This window comes from Crinia signifera, chromosome 5, assembly GCF_055691185.1.
Source record: "Crinia signifera chromosome 5, ASM5569118v1, whole genome shotgun sequence".
Classification (NCBI taxonomy): domain Eukaryota; kingdom Metazoa; phylum Chordata; class Amphibia; order Anura; family Myobatrachidae; genus Crinia; species Crinia signifera.
Genome location: NC_139221.1, coordinates 119,857,430 through 119,873,759, shown reverse-complemented (window position 1 = coordinate 119,873,759; position 16,330 = coordinate 119,857,430). Strand labels below are relative to the sequence as shown.

General features: G+C 41.3%; 1 protein-coding gene across 6 annotated transcripts in view; it reads right to left on the bottom strand.

The window, feature by feature from the left end:
* Positions 1-2,037: 2,037 nt before the first annotated feature.
* MAK (male germ cell associated kinase) overlaps positions 2,038-16,330 on the bottom strand; it is a 172,473-nt gene continuing 158,180 nt past the window's right edge. For 5 of the 6 annotated variants that reach the window (XM_083187931.1, XM_083187930.1, XM_083187933.1 and 2 more), the window contains 4 exons: positions 11,866-11,997; positions 8,122-8,247; positions 6,414-6,506; positions 2,038-2,867 (listed from right to left, as the gene is read on the bottom strand). In XM_083187931.1, the coding sequence (XP_083044057.1) occupies positions 2,719-2,867; positions 6,414-6,506; positions 8,122-8,247; positions 11,866-11,997 (500 nt within the window). In that variant the 3' untranslated portion in view covers positions 2,038-2,718. The remainder of the gene's footprint in view (positions 2,868-6,413; positions 6,507-8,121; positions 8,248-11,865; positions 11,998-16,330) is intronic. The other variant, XM_083187934.1, reaches the window with a different exon arrangement.

The window sequence follows — 16,330 nt, the reverse complement described above, 5'->3', positions numbered from 1 at the left end:
ATGCTGATAGCATAACCAGCCACGGGGACCCGCTGCTCACGCAGAGGCATCAGACACCAGAGGCACCCCCCCCCCCCCGTCATTTTTTTCTTAGTCTGCCCCTGCCTGGCATCAAGCCAGAAACCCATAGCAATGAGCAACACTGTGGCATAATATGCCATGGGCATTACGTTGTGTGGTATTATATGTAATGGGCATTACGGTGTTTGGTTCACCATGTAATGGGCATTGCGGTGTGTGTTGTATATGTAATGGCCATTATTGTGTGTGGTATAGTATGCAAAAGGTTTTTCGGAGTGTGGCATAATGTGTAATGGGCATTGTGGTATGTGTAATGGGTATGTGACATATGTAATAGGCATTATGGTGTTACTTTTTGGCGCACACTGTCACAATTTTTTTTCTGGCTCCTACATTTTCATCCTGGCTCCTAGATTTTTTTGAAATTTGTCAAGCCCTGTCTTAATGCATTACTGGATGATAAACTGCTAATTTCACAAATAAGACTGAGAAAACCTCAACTAAAATGACAGTTGTAGCAGGTCCTGCTATGTGTATATGCAGAGAAGGAAGGATAATAAGTATGCTCTCTCTCTATATATATTTTATCACTCCCTTCTAAAAGCAATCAACAGAGCTACTTAAATGTAGGTCGAGCATTCAACTATTTAACAAATTCTAGAATGAGGAAGATGGCTCACTAGAGGAGGCTCAACCGGACTAGTACCTAAGGCTCCAATGTACTAAGCTTCAGGGAGAGATGAACTACAAACGAACTAGCTCCTCTCATTTTCAAACCCAGCCTACAGGTATAACATGGCACAGTACATATACCCCTGAGGGCAGAATCCAGTTACATAAGAATTGACCGTGGGTAATTGCTTGGCCAATTATTCCCAGTAAGCCGCTGTGTGCCATGGCTTATCAGGTGAAGCTGTCAAAAGGCACAGATGGTGCTTTGGTCAGAATCATTTGAGCTGCAGAGAGGGATGTGGCTATTTCCTGCAATTAAAGATTTCAAGCCTACCTATGACCGACCATGTGGGTCACCAATGGTGTAATAAAATTCTGGATGAAGCGCCAGTACATGGTAAACATTAAGTTGATACTAGCACACATCTAATCCAGTCACATGAAGAACTCTGAACAAGAATAACAGTGTGATAACATTATCTATGCCTTGGTGGATTAGCTTGGATTTAAAGTTGTAGTTCTCAATTCCCTCAACAGGTCATGTTTTGAGGATTTCTGTCTGGATACAGGTGAAAAAATTATGGTACAAGCAAAATAGATGAACTTACTTGTGCACAAATAAACATGACCTATTGTCGTTATATGCAGAGTGAAGTTCAGACACCTTTATATAAAACATTCTAGCTGGGATTCTTTTACTAACCGCAAGTCTTCATGATTTTCTTAACAGCTATTTCGAAACATGAGGCAATCCCAAATCCAGTCCACTCAACCCTAGCAAGAGGATCATAACCTCCATAAGTAGGTTAGTACATTGGATAAGTTCTGGACTTTTAGCCTTTCAGGGGTACCCTGGCAATATTACTATCTAATTCATGGGTCTTCAAACTGTGGCCCTCCAGATGTTGTGGAACTACATGTCCCAGCATGCCCTGACAGTTTTGGCATGCTCTTATAGGAAAAAATGTGGCAATGCATGTTGGAACATGTAGTTTCACAACATCTGGAGGGCCACAGTTTGAAGACCCATGATCTAATTGGTCACTTTAACACATTGCATATAAATGTACAACTAATAATAAACATTCATATACAGTACAGTAATGGTCATACGAAGGTATAATTTTAGTCCACAAAATGTTATTAGGCATGTAATGAATAATGCTAGAACAATGTGACAAATTCCATGGGACTCATCCACTGAGTTACAAAAAATAAATAAAACTGGAAAATTCTGAAACAAAATAAATCTTGGGTCAGCACATGCGTAATGGATAGAACACAGTATGTGTGGTTAAAACATATTTTGATCTTGTACAACAAACTGGACTGGAAGCTTCTGGAAATAATTAAATTAGACTTTATTGGTCATACCTAACATAATCTTTCTATATTAGTAAACATTTTCCTTAACGGTTAATATGATTTTGTGATAGTAACAGACTGCTTAAACCACTTGCAAGGCTTTAATGTATGTGGATATGTTCCTTGTGGATAGTCCTGTCATCCAGTACTGGGCGTCTTTTCCCTGCACACTTTCCAGGACTGCATATCATGATCCACAGTCAAAAAGAGGAGGAAGCCATTTTGTGAAATTGATTTCTGGCTTCATCCATTGAAATATTCACAAACCTTGTTAACTTTTAATATCTTTCCAAGAGGAATATAATAGCTTCAATAAAAACATGATTCCCTTGTGTCTTTCCATTGCTTGTAAACAACTATTTCCGCTATGAAGGTCTTTTCATACAGTATATCATAATGAACCAATGAATCTTCTAATTTCTTTTGTGACATTATTCACTATTTGTATTATCAAAGGTAATTCCAGTACTTCAAACCATTATTAAGTGTCTAATGTTTACTATTTTGTTTTCCTATAAATTAAATAAGTTTGCATGACTTTTCTTGGTACTGTTCTGCCATATTTACAGTTTTGGAATCCTAGAAAATGAAGAAAAATTGAGCACTAATGTAAAGTTTCTATTTTCTACATTGTAAAAAAAATCTGTCCATTGACTACTTCTAACGATGACTACCATACTTTGCAACCCAGTCAGTCCTTCCATGAATTGGTTGTGGTCGGTTTAACACAGAGAGGTTTTTAGCTGCTGGCTTGTAGGGTTGAGCTGGTAATTGAGAACGCATAGGTTTTGTTTTCCATGTGTCATAATCTGAAATCGATAGAGGGAAAATCATTAATATTTTCAAAATATTAATCTAATATGTTTCCTGGCCAGTGTGAAATACATGTCATTTACTGAATAAAATACTAAGAAAGGGGCTAGTTCGCTTGCACAGGGCGTTATCCTATTAGAAGCGGTGCTTCACCATTGCTAATAAATTCAGCTGGGGCTATCCTATTAGCCCCAATGCAAGCATCCCTTACCCATACACACAAAACGACCCGCACTGAAATAGTTAACAATTGTCGCTGCCGCGGATGGATGATATATATAGTTCGTAAACACTGAGCAATATAGTTAACCAATATCGTTTAGAACATACATACCGTTGACTACAAAGCCAAATTCAGGCAATAGGGGGGGTCGTTAACAATGTGCAGGAGCGCACATTGTTAATGATATTAAGCATATACATTACCCTTTTTTTAAAGATTGCTCAGAAAGGCACCTCTTTAAAAAAAAAAAATGGTATGGAATATGAGGCCTTGCCAGACACCACTCTGCAAACGCTGATCTGCCCGCCCCCTCGCAGGCTGTAGGGCTGGGGTAGCCAACTCCAGTCCTCAAGAGCTACCAACAGTTAATGTTTTCCAGATCTCCTCACAGAATCACAAGTGAAGTAATTAGCTCCACCTGTGGATCTTTGAAAATGTTTCAGCTAGTAATGAGTTCACCTTTGCAGCAGCTAGGTTGTCTGGAAAATGTGAACTGTTGGTAGCTCTCGAGGACCGTAGTTGGCTACCACTGCTGTAGGGGAACACCCACATCATTCGATGGTCGCCAACCATCAAATTATGTGGAAGGCACATGTGCATCTAAGGGTTACTCTAAGGTAACCTTAGATCTGCGTGGACATTTGGCAGGAAGTGGACGGGCAGCTGACATCTGGTGATGTCAGCTGCCTGCTTCAGGCACCCACGTCATGGGCCGATTTCCATGGGAAGGCCCGGCGGTGTCATGGGAACGTCCTTGAAATGCTGAGCGCTCCCATGGGCGCAACTATCCGCTACCGCTCCCCCTCCCGCTGTCTTGGGTGCGTGTCTGTTCACCATGGCTGCTGAGCATATGACAAACATTGGTCCCCGTGCGTAGTAATGGTCTGTGCAAACAGGCCAGAACAGAAAATTATTTGTAAACAAACCCCCCCAAAAGCGGTCTGAAAGAATTAGAGACAGCATGCGAGACAGCATGTGCTGCAAGACAGATCACAGTGCATGCTGTGCCTTCTGGATGAGAGGAGCCATCGTTCTATAACACTTCTGATGAAGAACCTGTGTCTAAAATGCATTAAGCTCTGTGGCTGTATATTATATATTCTTATATATATATATATATACACACACACACACATATACACACACATACGATCCCTGAGGACGGGCCACATATGCCCGAAACATGTTTGATGAATAATATATAGATAGATAATTTTATTCTTCTGTTTTACAAAATTATGGTTACAGCTTTTTTGCACAGTGACTGCATTATACTATTTGCTTAACCAAGCTTCTTTCTGCCACTGTTATTCCACTTAGCACTCAGCAGTTAGGTGCACCATATAATCCATGTTCACACTCACTCCACAGCCCGCCAGCATAATTTCCAGAAACATTTCTTGATTTCAGTATAAGACCAATATTTATCTTGATCTGACTAACATTACTTTCATAGAATATGAAGATAACTTTCATGGAAAAGTTTCCTTGTCTTGCACCGCAGAAAAAGAGAAAAAAAATACAGCATCTGAATAGGAAGATTCATCAACAGCATCATCAAAATGAAATCTTTCTTGCTGGTCAGTGGACTGAGAACTTTAGGACTTCTATATATTTGAAAGATACTCACATGCAGTGGCGGGCAGAGCTGGGGGGAAAGGTGACATGTGACCCCTGGGTTTGCTCACTTTTAAGCTTTTTGGGCCGGCTGGTCAAAGAAAGGCTGCCTGTCCCTGTGTGATTCTATACAACTAGTGCACCTTGCACAGATTTACACTGCAGTCACGACACGCTGTAGCATTTTTGGAACAGAGGTCCGGCCACTGTGTGATGCCCAGCTTGCGGCAAGCTACTACAGCCACTAATATAGCCTGGTGATGCACTGTACTGTAGCCCTATAAAGAAGAGGGCAATATTCGGTACTTATGTATTATCTGGGCTCCCATGTTAAATGCACCCCATTTTTTCATACCCCTACTATCCAACTACGCATGGAGTTGATTTTATATAGTGTGGCGAGCGCAGCAAGCCACCGTGCCCGAAGCGAGCCCCGCGAGGGGACGCGGTCTCATAAGAAAAACGGGAGTCCAGATATTACATAAGTACCCAATATTCTTTAAGGGGTGTGGTATGACGGCCTGTCGGGATTATGATGGTCAGAATACAGACATTAGAATCCCGACCACCGGTATACCGACAGGGGGTGAGAGTGAAAAGTAGCCCATTGCGCTGCACTCTCCACAGGTTCTATTCTCCTCCTGTGGGGGAATCCCAACTGCCAGGCAGTCACCTGGCACCCTTTTTTAAGTTACATCTTATAAAGGTAGTCAATTCTGGGGATGCAGTCAAAATCCCGACATAGAATGTACAGGTGAAACAGTCAACATGACTGTGTCAACAGGTGGCGAGGTCCATATGGTTTTTTTCACTGTTTTTTTGACCCGACATGTGCCGACAGGCAGTATTTCATGCCCTACCATCCACTAGGGCGTGGTGGGAGAATAATATAGTGTGCCCGAAGCATAGCGAGCGATGCGAGGGGCTGCGGTTCACTTCCAACTGTGTCCATGTCGAACGTGTCGACAGTCGGGTAAAAAAAACAGTGAAAAAAACCATGTCGACCTGTCGACACAAAGTCATGTTGACTGTTTCACCTGTATATTCTAAATGTCGGTCTTTTGACCTTGTTGGGATTTTAAATGTCAGGATTTTGTCTGTATAATGACCCATTCGGGATTTCATACTGAATCCCAATTCTGCATAGGTAGCAAAATGCATTTATTTTTTCAGACTGCATTTTACATTCACATTTAAGGGGGTGTACACATGGTATCAGGGTAAAGCAATTTTCACTTTGCCGATTTTGTCTATGCCCATGGACTATTTTGACCATGGATGATTTGAACTGTGGCCAAATTGTCCATAGGCCAAATACACTGTGCGGCGGCATAGTCAAAATTGCTTAACCTGCACAGTCTATTTCACCGGGCAATAGCGACGCTGCAGGGCAAAAGGGGTGTACACACGGTGCACTTATGGCTAAACTGCTAGCACATTGCATGTTTGTACATGGCTTTCAATGAAAACTGTCCAAATTCTGCAAAAAGCCCACTCTATGTAGGACTGTACTTCTACAATAATCATTGACAGGAGAGGTACATGCCACTAAAATGTTCAATACCTTTGTTCTCAGATAATGATAAGAAGGTAAGTGTTGAAATGTAAATACAGAGGAAGAAGATAAAACAATAGACAGCATGGGTCACCTAGTAAGAGTTACATTGTGTGCCGTACACAATACTACAGAAAGAGAAATTACCTGAAATATTTTCAACTACTGCCTTTTGGCATGTGGGCTTAGGTTTCAAAATTTTTGGTTTACCATTCACAGCATCACTGTTGATGGGTAAAGCTGATAGGATAGAAAAGGAAAAAGAAAGAAAAGAATATAGGAAGAAAAACAATTTAAAACTAAAAGAGTAAGGAGGTTCACATAGTAAAAGGAACATTTGGAATTTCTATGGGACATGTTACAAATTTCTCATACACCTATCCACAAAAAATACCAAATAGGTCCAAGAGCAGGAATTCCCAACCTCAGTCCCCAAGGCACACGCACAAATCCAGGTTTTAATGATATCAAAGTTAAATAAGGATTTTTGAGGGTATTCTCTTAAATAGTATAAGTATAGGTGGAAAGGACACTGCCAAATCCGATTTTCCTTAAGAGCACCCACTGTCTTTTTATTACATTTTCAATGGGTCTATGGCAGTGGTTCTCAAACTGTGGGTCCTGACCCTAAAGTGGGTCCCGACCTTCTCAGCATGGGCTCGCGACTCCATGTTGCTGACCATCAGGCTGATGACTTTTCTAATCTCAGTCAGTGATTCAAAGTCACTGAAAGATCTGTTGAGTTGTCTGTTATTTTAGACTTCTCACATCAGTTTGTGCTTCCACAATGCTGCCATGTATGTGCTGTCTGCTGACTACACATGTGATGTGATGACCTTCTTTAGTAACTTGCTGGGGTCCTGTTATTATTTTTATTGTCTAATGGGGTCCCAGAGCAAAATAGTTTGAGAACCCCTGGTCTATGCTGATCATTGAATCTGTGATAAATGCCTATTAAAATGTCTTCTCTTATTTATTATTGTTAAGCAATAAAGTCTTCATGTTTAGAATTGTTAATTTTTTACAGAGATTTCCAACCTGTTCCATGTTATAGCCACTACTTAGAAATTTGTTGACCATCTCATAGCTTACACAAGGGAGAACCCCTCCGTGCAATTATCTTTATAGTTGGCCCACAGGAATAGCACAGTGCCAATTCTCATGATGCAGCTGGTCATTGATATGTAGAAACCTAAATCAGTTGGTTTTGTAAAATTATTGTATGTATTCTCCCATCTTGGATGTACACAATGATGTCGAATTGGATGGCAGATAAGAACCACTTGTTTTTTTAGGCAATCTTAAGCCTTTGTAAGGATATTTATATGCCTATCCATAGTGATTAGTTTTAGCATCTATTTTTAAACGGGTTTTGATTTTATTTGTTGTTATTTAGGAACAGACAGAACTCCTGTGTCATCGTGAATATTTATTTTACATTGACTTAGTGAATTACACCTTGGAACTACCTTAAAAGAAGAACTATTGTGTCACTCAACCATGAGATGTTTAACCATACACTACAACAATAAAGGGATATTTTTTTTATTATTTATATGTACTTTTGTTAGCTGTAGACAGTGTCCTTTCCACCTATAAATTGTTTAGTGATTTGCATGCTTGAGCACAGGTGACTTAATATCATAGTTTTTTTTTTATTTAACCATCTGTGCTGAATTCTGTTTGTATTTTGATAATTTATAGATCTGGAATAGCCCGAAAACGAAAATCATATTTATCCTTTGTTCTGAAAATCAGACCCTGCTGAAAGGGAACCCCATTCCTGCCCATTACTTTTTTCTTACACCCTTTAAGCACAGTAATTTACACTCACACACACACAAAAAAAACTTACTTGTTGCAGTCCCAATTGGTGCAAGCTGTATTCTTTGTCCCGCCGATCCCACCTCCTTCTTGTGAAATGTTGAGATATATCCTCCTGTTGTATTGTATGCTGGTCCTACAAATCCTCCTAAAGTACCTGCAAAATGACCATACACTTATGTAGCTTTCACAATTCAGTGATATAAACACACACGACTTCCAGAAAGAAAGAAAAAACCAAAGATGCCACAATTGATTTTTAAAAAGAATTGAGCAAATCTCTTTGTGTACCTACAGTGAGAACATAATTTTAAAACTATATTCCATTAGTATTCCTTGGAGTAACTATTTCGTACTTTATTCATCATTTGGTTTGGGTTTTATTTTAGTACTCTAGTTGTGTACACAAGATTTATATATATAATTTAGATGTTAATTGTTATTCACATATATGTTAATTTTATTTACTTTCAGAAAAAAAACTATTTAACATTTGATGTTTACAGTTCGTACAATAGCATGCATTAACATACTACAAAATAAAAAAAAACATCCCTTTTGTTAAAATTCTTACCCATATAAAAATAATAAATAGAACATGCATAGCATAACTATTTTTTGCTGATTTATCCTCTATAAAATTGAGGAATTTAATAAAGAACACAAGAACTACAGATCGTGTCACAAACCAGAGAACTCTTTTTGGAGTTGTGATATTCTCCTTTCTTTGAAGGCTGCACTTTTTCTGGAGGAGCATATCACAAAGTATATTGTACTAGGTGATTCATCGCACCTTACGGGCGCTCTTCACACCGTCGTAAGGGACTGCGCCCCCTTAAACTGTGAACTGTGAGATATGGTTTGTGTAGGAGGCGCAGGTGGGGAAATACTGCAGGAGTGGGAGTGGCGGGTGTGGTGCCACTGCTCTGCACTACACTTATACCGTGATGGTCATTGCACATTACACCCCACATCGTGATGGCCATTAGAGATTCTGCCACACACAGTAATGCACCCTTCACTATATTCCACACCATATTGGCCCTTCCACTATACACCACACCGTCATGCACCTTACACTAGATGCCCCACACTGTAATGCCACTTACACTGCGCGCCACACACCGTAATGCACCTTCCACTATACGACACACACTGTAATGCCCCTTCCACTATACGACACACACAGTAATGCCCCGTACACTATACGCTACACACCGTAATGCCACTTAACTATACTTCACACACTGCAATACACCTTACACTATATGCCTGGTTACATTATATGTCACACACCGTAATGCCACTTACACTATAAGCCACACACTGCAATGCCAGTTACACTATACACCACACCGTAATGCCACTGAAACTATACATCGCTATTCAACGTAATTTCCCTTACACATTACATCAAACACTGTAATGGCCCTTACACTATACACAACACTGTACACAATATGGCATCACACTGGACACGGTAGCATGTGTGGAGACAAAGCCTGAACTGCAGGGGAAATACAGCCGGCCGAACCCTAACCCACCAATACAGCACATGAGTCCCCCACCCAATAATAGAGCACATACCGTAGGTCCCCCCCACAGATAGTAATACACAGACAATAGCCTCCCCCCCCCAAAGAATAATTCAGCAAATAGCCCTCTCCCTAGATAATACAGCACATAGGTTCCCCTTAACAGATAATGATAAAGCACATAGGGCCCGCCACTTATAATACAGCACATAGGTCCTCCCCCAGACAGATAATGATACAGCCCATAGGGTCCCTACCCCACATACAATATAGCACGTAAGTCCCCCACAAAAACAAATTCAGCACATGTGTATAAGGGCATTAATAATGTGCAACATTTGTGCAAGGGGCATTATGTGTGTCATTATGTTTATGAAGGGCATTAATAAAGGTTGGCATACTGTGTAAGTGGCATTATTATAAGGACATTAATAATTTGTGTCATGTGTAAGGGGCATTACTGTGTGGTATTATCAGGGGTGCCAAGAGAAAGGGGTAGGGGGTACAAATTACCCAGGCCAAAGTCGGATGAAAGGGCCCAGTGGGGGCCCCGGGCCCCCTCCCCTTAAGTGACAGCAGCAGCTGCAGCTCTTCTCCTCTGCCCAGCACACACTGGTTTGTGCTGGGTTGCAGAGTTGCCATGGAGGTGCTTAAAATACAATATTTTCTCAGGATTTTTTTCTAAGGGTATAATGTGAGGCGTAATGTATATAAGGTAAAGTGGTACTACTGTGTGATGTAACGTGAATAAGGGACACCATCGCATGATATAATGTGAATAAAGTTGCACTACTGTGTGGCATAATTTGAATCGGGGGTACTATTGTGTGGCCATGCCCCTTCCCAGCAAGAACACACCCCTGTTTGGGCTCCGCACCGAATGTGCGCGCTGTTTCTATGTAAAACATTGCGGGTAGGGGCACCAAAATGATGACTGCTATGATGAGGGTTGATGGTGATGGGAAAGGTGAGCAGGGTCAGAGGCGGAACTAGTGGCGGTGCTAGGGGGCACCAGCCAAAATCTTGCCTAGGGCATCATTTAGGCTAGGGCCGGCTCTGCATACGCACCCCTATGAGCGGCAGCCACATACTAACAGCCGGAAGGCAGGGAGAGCCTTCCAGCTGTCAGGTGTCCCTGCAGCAGCGGCTGGCCCAGCGCTCCAGCGAAGTGATACTGCCGGAAATGGGGCATACGGTAAGGGAGTGGAGGCAAAAAGATTGTGTATGTATAACGCTGGGTGGGGGGCAGAGTTGACTGTAACTCTGCCCAGCGTTATACACACACATGATTGACAGTTCTGGCTAAATATATAGGAGATATGTAAGGCAGGTGCAAGTTGATGATGATGACAAGTAGTAAACTTGGCACATATAGGGGATGAATCAGTTTGTTTGCAAAAGTAAACTCCTACTTTAATGGAGACAACCATGTGCCATGCAGGTGGGGCAGAGATAGATACTTTGATATCTATATTGCAGTGTAAAAATAAAGCATCCAGAATTTACACTCTGCATAGAAACAAAATAAGTCACCCAAATCTAACTCTCTCTGCACATGTTACATCTGCCCCACCTGCAGTGCAGCATGGCTATGTCCATTAAAGAAGTATTTCACTTCTGCAAACCAACCTGAATCAGGCCCATACTACCAAAGCAGAGGCAGCCACATCATGAGATACATATAGCTCTACAACGGTGTGAAAACATAGATGGAGGTATATGGAATTGCCTGCAACTTGCAGACATCCACAAAATCCTGAAAGGCAGCCCTGGTTTAAAGTGTCAGTCATTTAATAGGGAAAGCCATGTTGATTTTGCTTTTTAAATGATTGCCAGACTAGCCAGAATCTTGCCAGTGCCTGTAGGCTATTACATTAACCCCTATATTTCCATGCAGGTTTCTAATATAAGCCTGAAATTAGTTTATTTTTAAATTAAAATGTAATAATGGCACTTGAAAGATACTTCATAACTAGCATACAAATAAGGTTAATCGAGACCTCCATAATGCCTTGTAATACCTGCATTATCTACTCTTATGGGTAAATTTGCTAAAACTTTTAAAATGAAAAGAGGTGATGATGCCCATAACAACCAATCAGATTAGGTCTATAATTTTCTGGGATGCCATAGAGAAATGCTAGACATAATATGATTGGTTGCTATGGGCAGCATGACCTCTATTCATGTTTAAAAGCTTTAGTAAATTGACCCCACGTTTTCTTGAGCACAAATTTTACCTGCATTGTTCCTATTAAATGTAACTCCACCACCTACTGGAGCAAGCGGTTTTGAGGAGAATGCACTGCTCCAGTTGGAATTATTTGCTTCTTTACCAGTGGATATCAGTCCTGCATTCTTTGGGTTCATACCTGAATAGAAGTAAAAATAAATACATTTTAGATTGATACATGAAAGTTTTTTTTTATTTTTTTTATTTGGTGCGAGGGGAGAGGAATATCACTGTTGAAGGTATGATACATTTTATCATATTTAGTTTCCAATGCTTCTGCTTACAATAAGTAGTCTTGGCACAAATGCTATAATGTACATTGGGTCATCCAATAAAAAGGATTTTCAAAAAATTTAATCTAGGATGAAAAATAAAATTCTTAGTGTAGTTAACTTTAAATTGATTTAGTTCTTGCAACATTACAGCACAAATTTTAATGTATACACATTAAATTTACACACCTGCGGGCGCTCTTCACACCGTCGTAAGGGGCTGCGCCCCCTTAATCACGGGAGGGGGGGGGTCGCGCGGGGGGGGGGGGGGGGGGTGCAGCGAATTGCGGGAGGGGTCGCGGGGGTGGGGGGTGTGCCGCGAATTGCGTGAGGTTGAGGGGGGTTGCCACGAATCTCCACAAGAAAAAATCAACACAGAAAGGTCAACACATGTAAATGTTGACATAAGTGTGGCACTTCATTGGTGTCCATGTCGACACATGAGAATGAATGTGAAAACATTCAAAAAATGAAAAATAAATCTTCAAAAACTCATGTCAACCTTTTTCATTGTCGACCATAGCCATGTCAGTGTTTTGCATGTGCCATTTAATCCTGGGGTTGCCGTGAATCCCAGGGGGGGATGTTCGCGAATCGGGGGAGGGGGGGTCGTGAGGGGTGGGGGTGTGTGCCGTGAATCGCGGGAGGGGGGGGATGCGGGGGTGGGTGTTGTTTTGCCGCAGGAGGGGGGGGGGGTGCTCACCTGGTGGCTGTGGAGTAGCTGGGCAACATGGGGAGGCAGAGGGTGTCTGGCACTGTGTGCTCACTGGGCTGGTTCTCTGTCATGTTACATAGGGGGTTATTCTAGTCCATTCTTTCTGACAAAATCCTTCTTAGATGGACAAAACCATGTGCACTGCGGGTGGGGCAGAAGTAACTTGTGCAGAGAGAATTAGATTTGGGTGGGGTTTTTCTTCAAAGTGAGATCTATATTGAAGTGTAAAATCATGCAGTCAGTATTTTCCCTGCACAGAAACAAAAGAACTCACCCAAATCTAATTCTCTCTGCACATGTTACATCTGCCCCCTGCAGTGAACATGGTTTTGTCCATCTAAGAAGGATTTTGTCAGAAAGAATGAACTAGAATAAACCCCATAGTTACATAGTAGGTAAGGCTGAAAAAAGACTTGCGTCCATCTAGTTCAACCTGGTATAGATATCCATTGCTGATTTGGTAGGTTCTGGTATTTTACAGACAATTTATATTTCTTATTTGTACCCATGGATGTTTTTCTCCAGTAAATGTTTGTCCAACTTTGCCTTGAACGCATTTAATGAGCCAGCCGTTACCACCTCTCTGGGAAGAGAGTTCCAGAGTTTGACTGTTCTGACCGTAAAGAAATTCTTTCTACTAGCTGAATGAAATCTTTTTTCTTCTAATCTATACTCATGCCCTCGCATCCTAGATTCCTTTCTAGTAGAAAAGAGGGTGTGTGACAGTTTCTTATATTGGCCCTTGATATACTTGTACATGTTGAGCATGTCCCCCCTTAAACGTCTCTTTTCTAATGTAAATAGTCCCAAATTGCTTAATCTCTCCCCGTAGTCTAAATTCTCCATTCCCCTAATAAGCTTTGTTGCTCACTTTGGACTTTTTCTAATTCTATGATGTCCTTTTAATAGTGTGGGGCCCAGAACTGTACTCCGTACTCTAGGTGAGGTCTCACCAATGCTTTATATAGTGGCATAATTACCCTTGAGTCCCTAGTTTCCATTCCCCTCTTAATACACGCCAGAATTTTGTTGGCCTTTTTTGTAGCTTTACCATTACAATGGGCACTACATCCTAGTTTGCTGTCTATTTGGACTCCTAGACTGTGAGTCAGTCATGTGAGTCAGAGGCTCCACCCAGCGTTACAGACACACTAACACACTTTGAGTGACAGATGTAGCCAAATATATATATATATATATATATATATATATATATATATATATATATATATATATATACACATACACACACACACATACATATATATATATATATATACACACATACACATATATATATATATATACACATATATATATATATATATACACACATACACACACACACACACACACATATATATATATATATATTTGATTTCCACTTGCACCTTGACAAAGGGGTGACCAAGACCCCGAAACATTGGTCCTATTATTTTGCTGCCAATTATAATTATACACTTGAAAAAAAAATACCATTTGAGTGCCGCCTCTTCCATCTTTCTATATATATATATATATATATATATATATATATATATATATATATATATATATATATATATATATATATATATATATATATATATATATATATATATAAATATATATATATATACACACACAGATCCACAAAGCCTGCACTCGCACTTGCATCAAAAAGACAATGGGTGTGGTGCCTTAACCCCTTCCCGACATTTGACGTATATATACGTCATGGCCGGGATGTACTTCCCGACACATGACGTATATATACGTCATGACTTCAAAGTGCCACTGCGTCTCGAGACGCAGTGACAGAGGGACGATGTCTGCTGTCCCTGACAGCAGACATGTCCCTGCATGCCCAGGGGGGGGCTGCGATGCCGCCCCCCCGTCGGCGATCGCTGTGATTGGCTGTTCAGTGTGAACAGCCATTCACAGCGTTTTCCTGTGTTACTGGCGAATCAGACGCTCGGTAACACAGGTGTCAATCACCGCCGGGCGTCAGGGGGCATGAGGGGGTCATCGGTGACGACGACATCTCACCCCACCTGCCCCCAAGGCTGTGATTGGTCCGTGGGACCCACGGACCAATCACAGCCAAGGCGCGTGATTTAAACTAACGGTGACTGCGCTGCAGACGCCATTCCGGTCTGGAATTGCGTGCAGAGCGGTCACCGTGCCAATCTGTCGTGATACATACCTGATCCTTGCCTGAAACTTACCTGATCACCGCTGATCACCGCTGGTAGCGTGCTGCCAGCAGCTGGATACTTCCTGGATCTTGTGACTTCTGTGTGTGCTGCTGCAGCAGTGTCATAGAGTCACAGATCGTGAGAGATAGGGACAGATAGTGACAGATAGTGACAGAGAGTGATAGAGAGTGATAGAGAGTGATAGAGAGTGATAGATAGTGAGAGATAGTGAGAGATAGTGAGAGATAGTGAGAGATAGTGACAGAGAGTGCTATATTTTGTGTCTGCTACCCCCCCTTTTGTGCTGATCAGTATATCTGTGCTGATCAGCAACTTTTTGGGGGTGCAGGTTTTTTTTTTTTATATATATACCTGTCAGTTGCTGCCAGTTGCACTGTCAGTTGCACCAAAGGTTGTGCACCTGCTGCCCCTCACTGGTAATCAGTGTCGCATCACTGATCACCTTTTTTTTTTTTTTTTTGAGGGTGCTGTGGGGTCTTTTTTTAATTTTTTTTTTTTACACACACTGTGATTTTGTGGGTGTCCTGTGGCCACTGTGCGCTGATCAGTGACGTACATCACTGATCAGCTTTTTCGGCACAGGGTTGATCTATTTTTTTTTTTTTTTGATCAAATTCCTGTTGCCTTTGAGCGCTGTTCAGTGACGGACGTTACTGACCAACATCTGTGCTCAATTTTTGGCGCAGGACCTTTTTTTTTTTTTTTTTAACCCCTTCAATTTTTTTTTTTTTTATTGGGATCAAATTCCTGTAAAAAGTATTTTTTTTTTCTGCACTACATACACACTACACACCCCCCGTGTTGAAATAAAGTTTGTACCCCCCCTACACTATACACGTGTTGAAACATTACACTTACAGAAACACAAAAATAAAAATGGCATCCCAAATGTCATCCCAAATGTCATCCCAGTCATCCAGAAGAATGTATTCAGCGGAGGAGGCATATGCCATGCTTGCCTCTGACTCTGACACAGCCAGTGATGCAAGCGGGGAATTTGAAGGATTCGCCTTAAGCTCCTCTTCCTCCTCTGCTGATGAGGGACACCCTCAAAGACGCCCCCGTAGAGCAGCTGAGACCCCCCCCAAATGATTGATCCCGAATGGACCCCACCACCAGACAATTTTGAGCCCCAGGTTCCTGAGTTTTTGGCCATCCCAGGAATCCAATTTGATTCAGCAGGTCTCAGAGAAATTGACTTTTTCAAATTATTTTTCTCTGATGATTTTATAAATTTAATGGTGGACCAAACTAATTTATATGCCCAGCAGTTTATTGCTCAAAACC